This window comes from Lissotriton helveticus, chromosome 5_1, assembly GCF_964261635.1.
Source record: "Lissotriton helveticus chromosome 5_1, aLisHel1.1, whole genome shotgun sequence".
Lineage (NCBI taxonomy): Eukaryota > Metazoa > Chordata > Amphibia > Caudata > Salamandridae > Lissotriton > Lissotriton helveticus.
In genome coordinates, this window is record NC_136065.1 from 1,099,421,475 (window position 1) to 1,099,440,931 (window position 19,457).

Genomic DNA, 19,457 nt, shown 5'->3' on the forward strand with positions numbered 1-19,457 from the left:
TCCATGATCATGCAACCAATGTGTCCAATCAAGCTCATGTTCCACAAGAGGCCTTTTACTCTTCTTAATCAAATCAGCTTGTTCTTTAGTCACTTTCACCAACTGTCTCTTGTCCCACCACCGTTTGTCCTGTAAAATGCTGCACCTCTACTAACTTTACAAACCAAAACAGGATTAGAAAAAAACAAATTCTCCTTTTCTCACTTTAAATGATTTTTTAAACAAAACCCAATCGCCCACTGCAATTTCCAAATCACCAGAGACACTACTTCTATCAAATTTTCCTTTCATCTTCCACTGTTTCTCCTTCACGTCATTTGCTACATTCTTAAAATCAGAATCAACATTGGCAACTTTTCTACTGTCCAACCAAGATGGCAACAAAGTATTATTGACTTTTCTACCTCGAAGAAGTTCAAAAGGAGTGATACCTGTGGTGCAGTGAGGTGAAGTGTTATAATTCCATACTTTTTCCTCCAAAAATGTCCCAACATCACGACCAGCGGCAAAGCTGTCTGGATTCCTTCTTTGAGAACCTTATTGCCCCTTTCCACCAGCCCATTAGAAGCTGGTGAATAGATAGACACCTTCAAATGTTTGATGTCTTGACTTTTCAAAAATGTACACATCTTATCAGACACAAAGTGAATTCCATTGTCTGTTACCAACGACCTAGGAGCACCTTCCAATAAAAACACTTTTTTCAAAAAACAGATTGTATTATCCATATTGGGAGAATCCACAAATTTATAATACATCCGTTTTGATTGGTAATCCGCAACTAAAATTAAATACCTTCATTCCTCCGCTAGAACTTTGTAAGGTCCTGAAAAATCCAATCCAACTTTTTCCCATGGCTTCTCAGGGAACTCAGATGGGTGTAAAGGCAATATTGGCACTTTCCAGTGTTTGTCCGAAAGTAAACAATCCTCACAACCACCCACCATACTTCTTACCTGGTTGTCCAAAGCCGGCCACCAGGAATGTTGCTTAATTTTCATGCAAGTTTTAGACACCCCTAAATGTCCCTCATGTGCAATCTTTTTTATTTTTTATTTATTTTTATTCAAACAAAAATCAACAAAGAAAAAACATCAGGTGACACATAACAAAATAATACAGGTCAGTTGATGACATTCCATACCTTCAAAATATTGTGCAGTTATCACAGTTGGTGGATCAAGGGGACGTGTGCTCATCAGCCTTTTCGGGACCTGTCGGGGGGGGGGGGAGGCTACAGATATCCCCCCTATAATGATTCCAGGACTTCCAGATCCTACCCCACTTCCCTGGACAGCCCCTGGCGGAATAAACTGATCTTTCCCTAAACATACACCAGTCCAAATCCTCCCTCCATTTCTCCACACAAGGCGGCTGACAGGCTCCCCACATTTGGGCAATATTGTGCTTCGCTATCATGAATGCCAATGTTGCCATTGCTTTTTGTATGCGTTAAGGGCGGTTTGTTCCCAGATATTCAGAATATACCTGCGGACTTCCTGCCGCTTTTCTGTACCCAGGACTGCTCGCAACGTGTTGTGGACCCTCCCCCAAAACCCCTGCACTCTCATGCAATGCCACAAAATAGGTGTGAATGTCTTCAATTTCCCAAACCCCCTCCTGCATTCCCTGCTCTCCGAGCAGCCTATACGGACCAATCGGGGCCCCCTGACATACGACTTATGTAGGATCTTTTGCTGCACCAATCTGAGCCTCATAGGAATTGCCACAACCCGTGGGGATGACACTGCTTCCTGCCAGTCCCCGTCATCCAACTCCAACCCATCCTCCTGCCATTGCCGTCTAAGAAGTTCTAGCGGGTCTTCCATATTGTTTATAAGCTTCTTATATAGTAGAGAGATAGTTTTCTCGGGAAGATGGCAGTCTAACACTCTATCTCCGTGGTTCCCCAACTGTGTGCCGCGGCTCCCTGGTGAGCCGTTAATTGCAGCCAGGGCGCCGTGCACGTCTTTGGAATGTGCAAATCATGTTGTGAGAAATTTAAAAATTATGCGCCTTTTGATGCCCCACCTGTCAGCTGGCGTCAGGAATTGTGATATGGCCCAGTGTTCTATTATTATCAGACTCATGCATAGGTCTCCCCTTTTTGTCTGTTGCTGCTGAGCTCGCAATGAATCGAAGATAATTGCATTTTATTGTTATTTATTCCGGCAGCCTTGGCTTTGTCATCAGCCTTTTAGCAAGTGAGCCTTATTTAAATACACCCAGCTGCAGCGCAACATACTGGGGAGTTACAAGCGCCACCTGTAAAATCCAGAGTCATATTTTGGCCCAAGAGTGCACGGCCGCCTTCCGCACGTATGTGTTCACATAGCGTCCGCATAGAAAGGATGACTGTCAATTTTATTATTCCTATAATTTGAATAGCCCCGGCTTTCCAAAATATCTGAAGGTGGTGAATAAGCAAGCCCACCAGTATGTCCTTACAAGGTTAAGACTCGGTATTGTACATAAATTGGTGGCTTTCCCTTCGATAAAAAAAGCATCCATCTATTCGCTGCCCTTGTGATAGAATTTCGAAGCAGAGCACTGAGCACTTTCTACTTATCTGCCCCTTGTATTTGCACCTCCGTATTGTCTATCTTAAGCCCCTTTTTAAAAAATATTCTGTGACAACTATTAAAACTGCTATGAGGCTAATATTCGCACTTGACGATCCGGATGTGTGTTATTTTACTGCTGTTTTTATTTTGAAATCTGTGTCCGCCAGGAAAAGTATGGTCTTTGATACTTTTGAATAACTTATAAGATCTTTTTCTCTGATATAATCAACTGTTTCCTATTGTTATTAATTGCAAATATTTAATATGTACTGGCTTGTGACGTTGCGATGCATTTTATGTGCTTTTATGATTGTTATTTTAATGATCGAATAAAGCTTTTGAAATGAAATGAAAAAATGACTGTTAAGCGCTATTGCTGCCTGTGTTTTGCCGCGCCTCTGGGTACCCTCTTCACAAGTTACTTGATTGAATAACTGAAACGAAAAAATCGTGATCACCAAGGCCGTGTATTTTGAAAGAGGCAATCATATTTACTGCTTTCAAGGGTAGAGAAATTAAAAATGGAAATGTGATGGGGTAAATAGGTTAACTGCAAAAATATCAAAAACGTTGAGCATATAAAAGACTCATATGTCTCTACATTTGGTATTAAGAGGTACTTGTTATTGGGGCAAAAAGTCAGTGCAGAGTTTTATCTGGTTCACCAGGTAAAAGTAAACATAACACGACCAGTCTGAGCTCAAAGGTGACATATGCCTATTTTGTTTTAATGTTTAACATACAAGTGATATATAAAACGAGGAGGGCAAGAATGCTGATTCGGTATTTCCGCTTCTAAATAAAATTATTATTCTTGTAAATAATTATGTGTAATTTTTGGAAATACTGTTATTTTGACATTGACCTTGAAAAATGGGGATTTACTTCAGGAATTGCTTTCATCGTGACGCATTTTCAATTATTGGGTGTGTGAGGAGCACTCCGTTGTATTCTTGTTTCTTACTGCTGATCAACCGGTGCTGTGATTAATAAGGATAGTCACTCCTTTGTGTTAAATCGTCAGTTATGATTGGTATGCTGGCCCATCTAATCACGCACTGTGCACTTGGTGCTCTGCACCTTATTCTCGCTTACTTGTTTGTACAATCTAATCATCACGCTTTACTGTTGCTGCTGAATATTTTTAATCCAACAAATAATTTTTACCATTTCTCATAATGCATTCAATTTTCAAACAATATACATCGTGACGCACACATTTGTGTGGCAATTCTCCATTTTCATCAGATTTCTCACCCAGAGACTTCGCCATTTTTAGCACGTAAAAATGCTGGGGAATGGGTAAACAACAACAGGAGATTATTTGGTGTAAATTGTAATCCCCATTTAGCCAGTAACTTCTGATGGCCGAATCCTGATTACCAAGGTAGAGAAAAACAGGAGCGTCTTTTACCCCTCCATACACTGACATGAAGACAGGCAAAGCAGCCCCAGCTCTGTAGCACTCCGAGCCCTCACCCACCCAGCACCTCTCTGGCATTGCAGCACTTCATGCCCTCACCCTCCCAGGTTCTGTCTGGGCCTCTGGTGCTGCATCACTCCTAGCCCTCGACCTGGGGCGGCACTGGTCTGACTGATGCTATGGTACCCCTAGCTCTCACCCCAGCCATCATCTCTCTACCACTGGAGCAACCTAACCAGACCTAAAACCGGACCCTCAACATCTCTAGCGCTGCAGCACCCCTGATAAACACCCACCCAGGCTGGCACCTCTCACACTGCTACATCCTCACCTTAGCTCTCAACCAGGCCAGCACTTCTCTAGCGCTGCAGTCCCCTAGAAATCATCTTGTACGGCACCTCCCTGGCACTGAAGCACCCTGAACTTTCACCCAAGCCAGCACCTCCCTATATCACTTTAGCAACCCTAATCATCACCTTATCCGGGTCCTCTCTAGCACTGCAGAACCCTAAACCCTCACCCAGGTCAGTATTTCTCCAGTACTGCAGCACCCAAAACCCTCACCTAAGCCTGCACTGCTCTACACAGCCTCAGCACTATGAGGTTCCATCTAATCCAGCACAGCATAATCTCTCTTCTCTAGTATTTCAGAAGCCATGGCCACCATCAAGGGTGGCACCTCTATGGCTTGGCAGTATCCTGAGCTCTCGACATCTAGGACCCCTCTAGTACCCCATCACCTCTGGCTACTGCTGCTGCTCAGGCAGAAAACTGGAAGTACTCCTGAGGTCAAGCATACATCCCCCACTGGTTAAGAAATAGTGTCACGATGGGCAGCCACGGCCAACTGCCAATTTTGTCACGGGAGCCACAGGTCAAAAAAGTTTGGGAACCACTGCTCTATCTACTAGATGAGTGGCATCAGGAAGTGTTGTGCCCCTGGGGATATGCGTAAGCAGTGCATGCTGCACCTGTAGATAACGGAAATATTCACCATCACTCAGGTGATATTGTAGCTTAAGGGAGTTAAATGAATGAATCGTACCGTTCTCCCAAACATGCTTTATGCGCGTGATACCAATGAGGTCCCATTTGTCAAAGCCTTTCAACTTCCATAGACTTCCCAACTTCTCCGAACTCCACAATGGAGTGGCGAGTGTGAGTTTCCCCTCCCACTTAAGGTGCCTGTTGGCCGCATGCCATGCCTGGACGGCATGTACCCTGGGTCCTGTGAGGGGAAATCTGCCGGGTCCAGCATAAAGTGCTCTGGTGTAGTCGCCCCCTGGCAGTTGCCAACGGTCCATGGCGTAGCCGGGGTCATTCGGGGCACCATATATCCCATGGTTTACTGCCACTAACTGAGAGGCCCAATAATATTTCTTGAGGTCTGGCAGACCTATGCCCCCGTCATACCAAGGAAGGGTGAGGTTAGAAAACGCTATGCGGGGTTTACCGTCCCAAATTAACTGTCTCTGGAGGGACTCTATTTCCTTAAAATAGGACGCGGAAACTGGGTCCATAGCATTCTGCAGTGCATATAGGAACTGGGGCAAGGCCAACATTTTAAAGAGTATCGCTCTACCTAAAAGGGAGAGTGAGAGCTCCTTCCAGCGCGCCACCTTACCCCTAAATTGCGCCAGTGGGGGGACAGGTTATTAGTGTAACGGATCTTGGGATCTAATGTGATATAGATACCGAGGTACCTAAAGCCCAATGGGTCGATTTGTATCAGGGAAGCATTGGGAAGAACTGGTGGGTCTCCCTTGAGGATGAAGAGAACCGACTTGCACCAATTAATAGTGAAGCCTGAGTACCTCCCAAAAATAGCCAATAGGTCTAAAAAACAGCTCAGGGACCACCTCGGTTGGTGAGGTAAAGCAAGATATCATCAGCGTAGAGTGAGATTTTATCCTCCCACTCCAGAGTCCATTGCATCCCGCGTATTGAACAGTCCTGCAGTACCCATGCCCCCAATGGCTCCAAGGCCAGAGCGAAAAGGAGTGGGGACAGGAGCATCCCTGTCTGGTCCCTCTGCTCAGATAGAAATCGGGGGACTTGCGGTTATTTACCACTACCCGGGCCGGTGAGGCAGAGTACAAAAGGCGCACCCAGTCAATAAATTCCAGGCCGAAGCCTAGTTTCTCAAGCACCGCAAAAAGGTAGGGCCATTCGACTATGTTGAATGCCTTAGTAGCATCCAATGACACCAGCACTGCCAGTCCCTGAATTGTTGGGGCCCGGCCCATGACCCCGTGAAGTCGGCACAAGTTGAGGGTAGTATTCCAGTGCGGCATAACGCCCGACTAATCCGGGTGTACCAAAGTGGTGATGACCTTGGTTAACCTCGTAGCCAGCAACTTTGCCAGGACCTTAGGTTCCACGTTTAAAAGCAAGATAGGCCTATTTGACGAACACCACACCCTGGGTTTACCTTCCTTGTGGATGACCACTATGTTGGCAATACGTTGGTCATACGGAAATTGCCCCCTATGTTTACTTTCATTAAACATAGAGCGAAGGAATGGAGGGATTCTATTAGAACTCAATTTGTAGAGTTCTACGGCAATGCCATGCCGGAGTGTACTCCTCTGAACGCCTGCGCTACCTCGTCATTCGTGAGCGGGGAATCCAGATTATTTACGGTCATCGCCGGAGAGCATGGGCAGTTGGATGTCCCTAATCATCCCCTTTTTATCCTCCTCTGTGTACACCCCCTCCGAACGATATACCTCACTATAGTAATCTGCAAACCTATCGGCGATGGCCTGTGGGTCAGTGATCATCTCAGAGTCCTCCCCCTGTAATTCAGGCACTAACCGCGACGCCCACTCTGTCCTCTCCAGCCATGCAATCAACTTTCCCGCTTTGTCTCCGTGCTCATATACCCTACTCTGGGTCTCGCAGCACTGCGCCCTGGCCCCCTCCTTCGCAAGAATACCAAACTCATGCTGCCGTAATTTAAGACGGTGGAGACCTTCAGGGGTTGCTGCCTGGGATATTTCCCTATCCAGTGTTATCACTGTCGCTCCCTCTTTTTCTTTATGATCAGGGATAGGACCTCTCCCCGGACAACAGTTTTGAACGCCTCCCACAAGGTTTGCACCAAGTCCACTGTGCCCTGGTTGTCCTGAAAGTACCTGTCCATAGCCCTGACTATATCTTTCCTCACGGTGGGGTCCCTCAGGTGCCAAGGGTTGATAGGGGCAATCTTGCCGGCAGTGACCTGGTCAAATTCCAGCTGTAACCATACCGGGGAGTGGTCCGAAATGCCCCTCCCCTGGTGCTGCACCTCCCGGACAGCATACACCTGGGCGGCCGGGACTAAAATGTAGTCTATCATAGACATACTGTGGTGTGCGGAGGATACATGCGTATACTGCACGCCGCTTAGGTTATACATCCGCCAACTATCCACTAACCCCGTTGTAGCCAAGTAGTCAGGCAGCCCTCTCTACGCTGGTCACAGCGTTCTGACTGGGCGTCGATCCGTTTCACTGTCAACCACAGCATTAAAATTGCAGGACATGACCAGGGTACCCAAAAGCAGAGTTAGAAAAATAACGCCCAAATCTCGAAATGTATCCATCTGTAGACCTGGTGGGACATAGATGGAAACAAAAGTAGCAGTCTTCACCTTCCATTGACCCGAAATGCCAACGCCCCTACCCCGCTGTTCGGACCAAGTGGCTTGAATAGTCAGGGGAAAAAGAGTTTTTGAGCAATATGCCGACCCCCTCGACCCAGACGTGAACCCCGCATGTGCTACTAGCTTGTAGCCCCCCTGTGTAGGGCCATGCACCTATTCCCGATAAGATGTATCTCCTGCAACAGCACCACGTATGGGGAGTGATGTCTAATGAACTGACTAACCATCCCCCTTTTGATTTTATCACCCAACCCGTTCACATTCCTGCTAAGCACTTTGATCCCCGATCCCCTCCTACCATTTGACATTGGGCTGGTTTAGAAGCATTGCTGCACTGTCTTCTAATGTTACAAACATTAAACCAAAAACCAAACATACCCACGCACGCCGTGGCCCCGAGAACCAGGATCCCCCAACCCCCTCCCCCCCTCCCTGCACCCCTGCATATGGCTTCCTCCCATCCCCAACTGGCAGTGTCCCTGTCACCCCATAATCTAACTACTGACTAACTAAAGGTAGAAATGAGGAGAAAGGCCGGTGCCCCATCTCCCCCCCAGCCCCACGAAAGATGACCCCCCCGCGTCTGCGACAGCCCATACTTATCATGCAGTCTATGGGTTCAAACAGATGAAATACACGTGGGTCTAACCCCACTACCTGACAGTTCTCAATAGTCCCATAGATTCTGCGGCCTACATAATTCCTGCTCCTGTAGTCCGCCTCCTCCATCTAGATCTTGCCCCTCCGGCCCGCTCAGGGACGACTGTCCAACCAGTCCGACTCCACCTCCGGATTATCAAAAAACCAGGCCCTCCCTTCGACCTTCACCCTCAACCGAGCTGGGAACATCATTGCATACTTCAATCTTTTGTCTCTGAGTTTTTTCTTTACCGCAAGGAAACGTTGGCGTTGTTTCTGGACAGTTTGCGTGAAGTCAGGGAAAAAGGAAAGGGTAGCATTCTCGTATCTCAGGGGCCTCCCGAGCGGGATGCCTGCAGGATAGCATCTCTATCCCTGAAATTCAAAACCCTCGCAATCATCGGGCTAGGGGGCGCACCAGGCTTGGGTCGCCCCCCCGGCACCCTATGTGCACGCTCGATCGTGAAGAAGTTACCCAGTTCCTTGGGCTTGAGATGGTTAAGGATGATGTCCTCAACGACATCATCCTTAACGGGGACACCAAGAATACGTATGTTGTTACGTCGGGCTCTTCCCTTGTATTCATGCAGTTTCCGATCAGGTCACAAGAGGTTTTGAGGTCTTGCACCTCCTGCTGGAGCAGCGCCATGTCATCGATTAGGCTGGCAGTCTTTATGTCCAGTGATTAGACTTTTTTGCTTGCTTTTGTGAGGTCACACCACCAGTGCCAAGAGTCCGGCCGGACTGGTGCCCCAGACGGATACACCCCGCAGCGTCAAACTCGGGCACTCCCACAAGATGGCCTTCACTGCAGGATATTGCACAACAGTGATGGTGGCTCAATGGGAGAGCACCGAGGGAGGCGTGCCGCCGCCAAACAGGGCAACCGAGAAGTCACAGGGAGACACCTCCGCACTGCGGCAGCCCACTGTGTCCAATTCTGCCCCAAATTAGAGCTGCAGCAGCACAGGCGCTGCAATAGTATGGCATAGCTATAATTGCGTGGGATTCCCCGGCCACCAACAGACGGCAGTGAAGCAGGGCAGGCCCCAATGTCAGCAGCTCCCCCCCAGAGTCCCAGACCAAAGCGGTACATCCACCGCGATACCAGCAGCAGCGGAGGACTTTTCTGCAAGTCCGAGGGGGGTATCCCTCCCCGGTCACAGCTGTGCAAGCGGTCCTCGCTACAGCCCGCTCCTGCCACTAGAGCAGCTGATACCGCCAACCACCAGCCTCCCTCTTAGGTCCGTTCGCACTCCTCCCTCAGTTTCCACCCATTCGCGGGCAATCCGCTCCCGTTCTTCCAGGCGGGGGCCTCTCAGAAGCTTCCCTCACCTCCGCTCCCCTCCTCACGGCCGCCAACCGCAAGCGCTTTGATGCTGGGGCCTGACCGGCAACTTCCGGTTTCGAGTTGAGAGCCGGCCACCTCCCAAAATCCAGCCCCAGGCTCAGAGCGATGTACAGGCCGCAGAAGACGGGAGGTGCAGCTCCGGCCCCCGATGTCACAGAGGGGTCGGAGTCACTTCAGGGAGCACCGCATATGCCACCAATGACATCAGAGCCCTTCTCAACAACGGGGAAACAACGGCACTCATCCTCCTGGACCTCTCCGCCGCGTTCGACACTGTCTGCCACCGCACCCTAGTCCAACGCCTCAGCAACACCGGCATCCAAGAGAAGGCACTGAAGTGGATCATCTCGTTCCTCGCTGGAAGAACACAGAGAGTCCGCCTCCCCCCGTTTCGTTCCGCGGCCACCGAAGTCATCTGCGGCGTCCCGCAAGGATCATCACTCAGCCCCACCCTCTTCAACGTCTACATGAGACCTCTCGCAGCCATCGCACGCCAACACAACCTCAACATCATCTCCTACGCCGACGACACCCAGCTCATCCTCTCCCTCACCAGAGACCCCGACACCGCCAAAACCAGCCTCCACGAAGGGATGAAAGACGTCGCCGAGTGGATGAAGAACAGCCGCTTGAAACTGAACTCAGACAAGACGGAAGTCCTCATCCTTGGGCCATCACCCACCGCCTGGGACGACTTCTGGTGGCCCCCAGCCCTGGGCACCGCCCCCAAGCCAACAGACCACGCACGCAACCTGGGCTTCATCCTGGACTCCTCCCTCTCGATGACCAGACAAGTCAACGCCGTCTCCTCTTCATGCTTCCACACCCTCCGCATGCTCCGCAAGATCTTCCGATGGATCCCGACCGAAACCAGGAAGACGGTCACCCAGGCCCTCGTCACCAGCCGGCTGGACTACGGAAACACCCTCTACGCCGGAACCACAGCCAAGCTGCAGAAAAGACTACAACGCATCCAGAACGCCTCCGCCCGGCTCATCCTAGACATCCCTCGACGCAGCCACATCTCCGGCCACCTGAGAAACCTACACTGGCTCCCCGTCAACAAGAGGATCACGTTCAGGCTCCTCACCCACGCACACAAGTCTCTCCACAACCTGGGCCCCAAGTACCTCAACGACCGCCTGACCTTCCACACGCCCACCCGCCAGCTACGCTCCGCTAGCCTCGCCCTCGCCGAAGTACCACGCATCCGAAGAGCCACCGCCGGAGGCAGATCCTTCTCCTACCTGGCGGCCAAGACAGGGAACTCCCTCCCCATCCACCTTCGGCGGACCCAGGACCACCTCGCCTTCAGGAGACAACTCAAGACCTGGCTGTTTGAGCAGTAGCGGCGCCCCACTCTCCCAAGCGCCTTGAGACCCTTCCGGGTGAGTAGCGCGCTATACAAGTGTTATGATTGATTGATTGATTGATTGATTGATCCTCATCAGACCGGCGGCGGCGTCGAGGTACAGGATAACTCTCAGGATTGTAGGGCTGGACGACAGGTCAGGCGGAGCCGAGCTCTTACGCGGCCATAATAGACCAGCACGTGCCCCCCCCCCCCCCATGTGCAATCTTGATTATAGTCCCTCTCACACTACTTGGGGGAACAAATTTATCTCACAGAAATACCAAACCATCTTTAACCGAAAGTTAATCTGCTACTAAAGAAACATTTCTCAATTCACCTGGTAAATTTCTAGCTTCAGGCCATTTGCTGGAAGCAAAACCTTAGCTAGAATAGTGTCATTAGAACAGGCAACCTTCCATTCCGACTCTGAAATAACTGTACTACAGTTTTCAATTGCATCCAACACAGCAACACATTTCACTTCATCTTCCTTAGCATTCTCTTCATCATCCTTTTCCATCAACATCCTTAATGAGCAGCCAGCACGAACATTTTTGCCTACCTGAATGTGTTTAATGTCAAAATTAAATTCTTGTAATTTTGAAATTAAACAAGACAGCCTTGCAGACATAGTGTTACTGGAAACTTTGCTGAAAACAAAAGTGAGTTGCTTGTGGTCTGTAACGATTTCAAATTTTGGACCCCAAATGTACATTTTAAATTTCTGGACCACCCAGACACAAGCTAAAGCTTCATGCTCTATAGTGCTGTAGTTCTTCTCAAAATGTTTGAGTGATCTTGATGCAAATGCCACAGTTAACTCTTTGCCTTTTACTCTCTGACTAAAGATTGCCCCCAAACCATTAATGCTAGGATCCACTGTGATAATAGAAGGACAATCATCTTGAAACGCATGTAATGCCTGAGCCAAAATAATCATCTCTTTCACTTTAACAAATACAACGTTCAGTTCTTGGGACCAATCAAATTTTTGACCTTTCTTGAGTAAAACCCGAAGAGGCTCAACAATTTGTGAATAATTACTGACAAATCTTGCGTAATACTCGGCAAGACCCAGGAATGAGCTCAATGTATCTTTATCACAGGGGGGTTTTGCCTTTTTAAGAGCCCTGATAATGGAAAAGTTTGGTTTAATACCTTCATCGGAAACTGTGTGGCCCAGGTAATCCAGTTCATTCACTCCAAACTTACACTTATCAGCTCTTACAGTCATGCCAGGTTCTTCAAGAGCTGTCAAGACTTTTCTTAGTAAAATAAAATGTTAATTTGCATCCTTAGAAAAGATTATTATGTCATCTAAATATGCCTGCACTCCTTTCATGTCTAAGTCCATTAAACGTTGAAAGACGCTAGCTGCAGATGCTAGGCCGAAGGGAAGTCTTAGACGTACCAAAATGTGTGACAAAAGTTGTCAATTCCTGCGACTCCATGGCTAATCTGATGGTAGGCTGATTTTAGGTCAATCAGTGAAAACCATTTAGCACCCCCAAATTAGCAAGAAGATCATGAATTAGTGGGAAGAGGCTGACAATCGATTATGATGTTCCTGTTTAGGCCCCTCAAATCCGCACAAAGCCTAATCTCGCCTGTCTTTTTGCATGCTACTACAATGGGGGCCACCCACGGTGAAGATTCTGTGGATTGGATTACAACTTGAGAACATAACCCTTCTAACATGGACTTTAATTCTTCTCTGTCTCTCAAGGGGACTGGTCTGACCTTGTGTACTACAGGATGTGCATTAGGTAATAACCTGATTTTATGTTCAAATCCCTTCACAGAACTAATTTGGTCTTTGAATACTGTTTTAAAATTAGACAACAAAATATTTATTTCCAGATCCGGTCCGTGCACACTACATACAGAGGGTTCATTCGCTCTTACTGGGTTATCATCACCGGGAACTAGATACAGCCCCAATCTAGCAAGGTCTTTCCAACCTACAATGTTCTCTCCCTTAATAGCTACATACACTTTATACATGCCCTCCTGTATTGTCTCGTTGCCAGACTTGCTGTATTCCATGCATTGCTGCATTATTGATACCCTTATGCAGTAAAAATGTTTTCAACTAAAAAAAAGAGATGCACAATGACCAAAAGTCATACATAACTGTGGCTTTCTTGACAATTCACTGCTCCAATAGTAAAATCATTTCCAAAATGTAACGACTGGCAGATTGTGTGAGGAACATTTTTGTAAACTGTTCATCATTCATGTTTAATCTCATATGACGAGAGAACTGTAGTATGAAACATGTTTTCACAGGGCTTTTAAACCCTGTTCTTTATTCTAGGGAGCGCAGCTCCTGGTCCAGTTCCCGAAGGTCTGATCCGCATCTACAGTATGAGGTTCTGTCCATATGCCCAGAGAACACGGATTGTCTTGGCAGCCAAAGGAATCAAGTAAGAATTAAAGTCACATAATTTGAAACCTTTGTTCTTCTGTAGTAATGTGCAGGGCATCAACCCTAGTTATATCCATTTGTGAATATTTTAATAGGTCTTACCTGGTTTTGACTATTGAGATGCATTTATTTATATCTGTTTAAACATTATAGAAATGACTTCATTTCCAAGCAGGTTGTATACAGTGTAATATCAGTTGAGATAAATCATTTTTGTGGGGTACAACAATATTGAGCAAAGTTACTTTGCTTGTCTGGGGAGTTGTAGACATAATTGATTTACTGTAGGGAGCATCCATAGTCCTAAAAATGATACTATTGAAATACATCAAGTCACTGGCAATTTAGTGGATCAAATGCTGTGCTTCCTTAATTTGGATTGCATGACCACCTGCTTACTAGGCCTCTACAAGTGCCACCAAGTGTAAAGCCCCTTCAACCGATTATTGACCTGGTGCCGCTAATCCCCAAACTGGTGAAAATCATATACCAAAACACTACAAGAGTTTTCACCTCTGAAAACCAAGAAAAAGAGTACATTGATAAACTGAAAACAGAGCAGGTTGAACTGCCCCTCTCTTTAGTAAGCTTGCTTCGGCCAGACGCACATGATTCTCTTTGTCAGAATAAGAGGGTTTGTGATGGGATATCTCTAAAACAGATATAAAAAAGGTGGCATGATCCGGTTGGTGGCGGGGGGGGGGGGGCAGAGTACAGGCTCAGTCACTTAGACCTTCAGTTTGCTTGTCTCACAGTGTAGGTTGAGGGAGGTGGGTGGTTGACTCAAGGGCAGGGGTGGAGGCGGGGGCGGGTATCAGGTAGGAGGGTGTGCCACCTGGAAGGGTGGACAACAGATAGAAAAGCAACAACACCGTTACATGAGGAAACTAAAGAGGTTGGGGAAGAAAGTTAGAAAGTACTAGAACGGTTTAAAAAAGCACAATCAGAATGCAAATTGCAACAATAAACATATGTGGGCTGAACGACCCGGAAAATCGACAGAAAATTAAAGAAGATTTACGAATTTTGCTTGCTGATATAGTATGTATGCAGGAAACAAATATTGAGGGGAACAGAAAAAACTTATTAGAGCAGCTGGGGTTTCAACTGGTAGCATACACTACGCAAGTGACCAGAAATAGAGGGGTGGCCATTCTGGCCCGGAAGGAGGGTATATTATTTAAAAAACGGTCAACTGACAGATTTGGTCGCTGGGCAGTTGTGGAGTGTCAATTTTTGGGATTTAAATTTACTCTCCGCTCAGTTTATGGTTCCACAAGCTATGATCCTGACAGTTTTTAATTTCTTAATTCGAAGCTCACTGGATGGCCATCACCAATTATACTTTGTGGTGACATGAACATCAATGGCCTGGGTGAGGTATGGAATGGGAGCTCAGCTCGTCATAACGGCCGCGGCACTCCCACGCGCGGCTAATTCCCCGCCTGTGCTGGGGTTCTATTGCAGTGGGCAGAGTCATGATGAGTCCAGCTCTTCATGAGTACAGCGTCACTGTGCAGAATTATGATCTGGACTCGTCATGAGTACCGCGGCGCCGCACGCGGCCCCTCTCCCCACACCACGGGGGAATAGCCACGCGTGGAAGGGGTTAAGCTAGCTTTCTAGTGCTAGTGGATGTTTGGTGATGCAGGGTAGCAGTGCTAAATCTGTGAAGTGTGGATATCACTTCTCATCTATGATATCAGTTCATCCTGCTTGATTTTAAAATAGTCCATCTAATTTATTCCAAAAAATCTCTCTTAGACAACCAGTCCCTGGCTATCAATTGTGACCTCTCACATACGTATCTTGAAAATGATCCCCCAATTAGAGCTCTACTCTCGAGAACTTGCTTTCGTGCAATCTTACATCCACTGTGATCAAGCAAAACACCATTGTGGTTTGTACATCAGTGTGTCTTCCCAGCTTGTTTGAGGTCCACTCAGTCTTGTAAAGTTTATACAAATCATTTCTAAATAGGATTTCACCAACACAATCCCAGGTTTATGGATTTTGGGTAGAAATGTTTCAGAATATGGAACCATGGAAATCTGTGTGCCATGTGCTGGCAATCCCAACCTAGGCATCCAGTGCATATGGCATTTGGCGATGAAATTTACATTCCTTCTCTGTCCTGCACTTAGATGTAACACAGTGACTTACAGGGGTAACTGTTCACATATTAAAGGACAACTTTCCAAATGAGCTTTAATTTTTTTTTATTGCCATCTACATATGACTGGGCATGATATGAGTCACTAAATAAATGAGTGCTGTGTTTTATGATGGTGTGAAAATGTAATCCGTTTAAACAGGGGCACTAAAACATTTAGGCAAAACCCAAGGCATTCGTTCTGAGTTAAGTTAAATGGCAAGGTGCAGGAACAGTGAACATTCTAATGTATCGCTACATGTAAAATTTACTAATAGGAAATTACCAGCTTTTGCCTGTTGTATCCTAAAGTTTTTGCTGACTGTATACTTTACCCCTGCTAACCAGTAAAGTGTGTGTGGTTCACTTCAAATATGGATGAATAAGCTTAACCATAATTTATATATTTAATTAACTTATAACTATCTAGTTTTTGGTACAAGGTATACCCAGGGCCTGTGTCCTAAATGCCATTAGTAGACTTCAGGACCTCTTGTGCCATTTACTACATTGGCAGTAAAAAAATGGCTTAAGGCCTACCTTGTAGACTGGAGCAGTTGTAAACTGCAATTCGACCTGTCAAAATCAACCCTTTTGACAGGTCTAAGCCTGCCTTTTAAATATTAATAAGTCACCCCTAAGTAGGCCTTATAGCCCATGTGGTGTATGGTGAGTATTTAAAAGAAAGACATATATTTAGTGTTAAACATGTCCTTAGAGTAACTAACACCCAAAAGCTATTTTCACTGTAGGAATTCTGGCTGTATCATCAATAAACATGGAGACGCACTATTACGGAACATCTAAAACATCATTCTTAGACTTTGAGTAATATTTAGTAAAATCTCAATTCAGTAGTGAAGTTGGATTTTAATAAATAAGGAGAAGTTACTTTTAGAAATGTACCATTTCCATGCCAAAGCCTCTGGAACTTAAATCGCATTAGCCTTCAGCTGCAGCCCTCTGAGTGCTGAACCCTTGGATGAGGTGTAAAACTGCTCTCAGAGCAGAGACAAAGGCCTAGGTGTGGAAAAATGTTTCTGTTCCTCTGGCAGGGTGACCATTTGGGCAGCGCCCAAGAACTTAATTTACTTCAAAGAGGCCTCTCTTGTCACAGGCAGATGTGAAATGACATTTGGACAGGCGCTATTTTTGTTTCCCCATCAGGTGGGCGGGAGATACGCCCAGAACTGATTTGAAGTGATCACAGAGGAGGGTTTTCTCATTTCCCTGGCTCTTCCTCTGTGGTGGACACACAGGCTCTGCACAAGGAGAGAAGGGTTTCACCCTCTTACATTTAAACAGAGAGGGAGATTGTTTGCAACAGGGTGCACAGAAATACTGCAAAAGTGAGTGGGGTAACCTCTGAGAACATTTACACCATTGGATAGGGAGGAGCCAGGATTCACCCCACCCACAAGCCCATGCCTAGCATAAATGCGGCATCCCCAGCACCCTCCTCTGAACACTACTGGGCCTGAGGAATAACAGAAGATGATCTGCTGTCTGTGACCTGAGAGGACCCCTGAAGGACTGGAGCTGTCTCTCTTGTACCCAGGACAAAGCAGTGGACTCCAAGTTTGGTAGGCTAGCTTTCTGTTGCAGCTACAGGAACACAAGAACATACAGGAGGCTTTTCCTGCAACCCACTCAGTCGACCAGTTCGAACTGGACCGGCCCATGCTCTTGCTGTTGGCCTCTAGTGCTGTGAGTCCTCCCCCCAAGGGCTCTTCTCAAGATCTTGAATCCCTTTTTGCCTGTGTCTTGTTGGACTCCTCCTACCACTACTGAAAACGTGGACTTAAAAATCTTTTGGTGTCGAAATGGACATGTCAAGGCGCAATAATCAGCTATTCGGATTGTTAGACCAACTGACTGTATAATAATGAAAACAAGGTGCTATACTATGTATGACAACTGAGCGTACAAATGCTTTGTGATGTTTGAAATTAATTAAAAAAACTATTAAAAAAAATCTTTTTGCTCTAAAGACCTCCGGAGGACTGGAACTAACCTGTCAAGCCAATCCAACCAAAGTGCGTTACCACTGGGCTGAAGATTCAGGTTCCCCTCACTCTGAGCTTTTTGTGACTGCAGATCCTAATCAGCAGAACCTCACGTAGATGGTATCCAGCTTCTTGGAGCCCTCTTCAGCTACAAAATATAGTGGGAAGGAAGAAATCTTGATCGAGCAGAGGCACCAAAATTATCTAGCTGGCAAGGGACCTTTTCTGGGTGTGAAATTAGAATTTCTCCCACTTTGAGCTTTCCCACAGAAGAACAACCGCTTCACCGGCACTTCATCCAGCGCTATCTGGCCTTATGGAGTCCTTTTTCACTACAGCCTCCTGCCTTGCCCTGCTGAATTTCTTTTACTTACATTCTTGAGACTAAGTCCCAAGGTAAACCCCAATACCGGATCGAACCTTATCCTTGTATCTAACCACGCTCCATCAAGGCCATCTTCAAATCATGGCTTGGTCCTAGTATACTGTGACCTGTGACTGTGGTTGGTGGTTAATGATGTTTGCCACAATTATTATTTAAAACTTAAAAAATGCATATCTCCAATTTACAGTGGCGGCTTGCACAGATAAAGCTGTGGGGCGGTGAGGCGGGGCGGGGTGGGTTGGCAGTGAAATTCAACATGCAACATAAAAGTTTAAAGTAAATAAATAAAACCTCTTGCCTTGCGTACGCTGCATCGCCGCAAGTGGTTTTATTTATTTATTTTCACCTTGCGCATCGTATGTCTGACTCCAGTAAGGCTCATCCCACCTCCTGCCTCACCCCCCCACAGCATTACTGTTGCGAGCCACCACTGCCAGTTTCTGTCTTTCAATTTTTGTTGCTTTGGTGTAATTTTACTTAATAAAATTAACTCTATTTTCTAAATTGGTTTGGGATTTTTAATGTTTTGTATTTTGAATTTATTACTGTTTTTGGTACTGCATAAATACTTTATGCATTGCTTTATTAAGTATGCCTGCTCTGTGCCACAGCTACAAGGATTGAGCTCAGGTTAATTTAGTGATTTTTAGTGGGTCACCTTGACAAGGGTTGCGTTTATTACTTAATCTGGGTAGTTATTCTTGCATGTAATCTGCCACGTATTTCTTTATTAAGACCTGCATCACTCCATCTTTCAGTCTCTCCACCCTCCTATTTTCCATATCCCTTGTTCTTTCCCCCGCTTCATCACCTGCCCAATGCTTCTCTCCAATTATTTCTGAACATTTTTTTCTTTCATTTCTCACCTGTATCCCTTCATTAATTCTTGTTTTGCCCTTTTCATTGTGCGCAATTCCTCACCACAGAGTCAGACCGGCCTAAATGGCAAACTGGCATTCCCAGAAGGGCTGGCCTGACAGGTCAGAGTGAGGGCTGGTCTCTTGGCAGTTTGTGTGCTTTTTTTTATGGTGTTAAAGGCCGTTTTGTACTGTTCATTTCGCATTACCACAAACATTGCCTCCATCAATCACAAATGCATGCAGTCTAACGGTAACCTTGCAAAAGATCTGTGCAGCTAACCTTTAAAATGTCAACCCCCCTCCCCCCCCCCAATTTGCAAATGTGAGACACTTTTGTTTGCTATCTAAATCAACAAGGCATAACACTTTTATGTTGGTGCCTGGGCCTATTTACTGTCCTAGTCTGACACTGCCTAACCCTTCCCTACTTCTTCTCACTCTCCCATTGTAAACATTGCCAGGCCCCAAGCAGAAAGTCAGAATCAAAAAAGCAATGCCAAAGCTATTAGGTCTTGCCTATGTGACATCTATTCGCTTGGTCAATGTTTTTGTAGACATGTTGCACATCACCTCGAGCTGCTGTGCAACATGGCTAGAAGTCAAGAAAAAAGCTCTATGAGGTGGCCTGCATTGACTGCTTTGTAGAGCT

The 19,457-nt window shown here is 46.4% G+C and overlaps 1 protein-coding gene across 2 annotated transcripts in view; it reads left to right on the forward strand.

Moving 5' to 3' along the window:
- Window positions 1–19,457, forward strand: part of LOC144755155 (glutathione S-transferase omega-1-like) — a 499,081-nt gene that overhangs the window by 339,287 nt on the left and 140,337 nt on the right. For both annotated transcript variants that reach the window (XM_078643734.1, XM_078643735.1), the window contains one exon: window positions 13,295–13,403. In XM_078643734.1, the coding sequence (XP_078499860.1) occupies window positions 13,295–13,403 (109 nt within the window). The remainder of the gene's footprint in view (window positions 1–13,294; window positions 13,404–19,457) is intronic.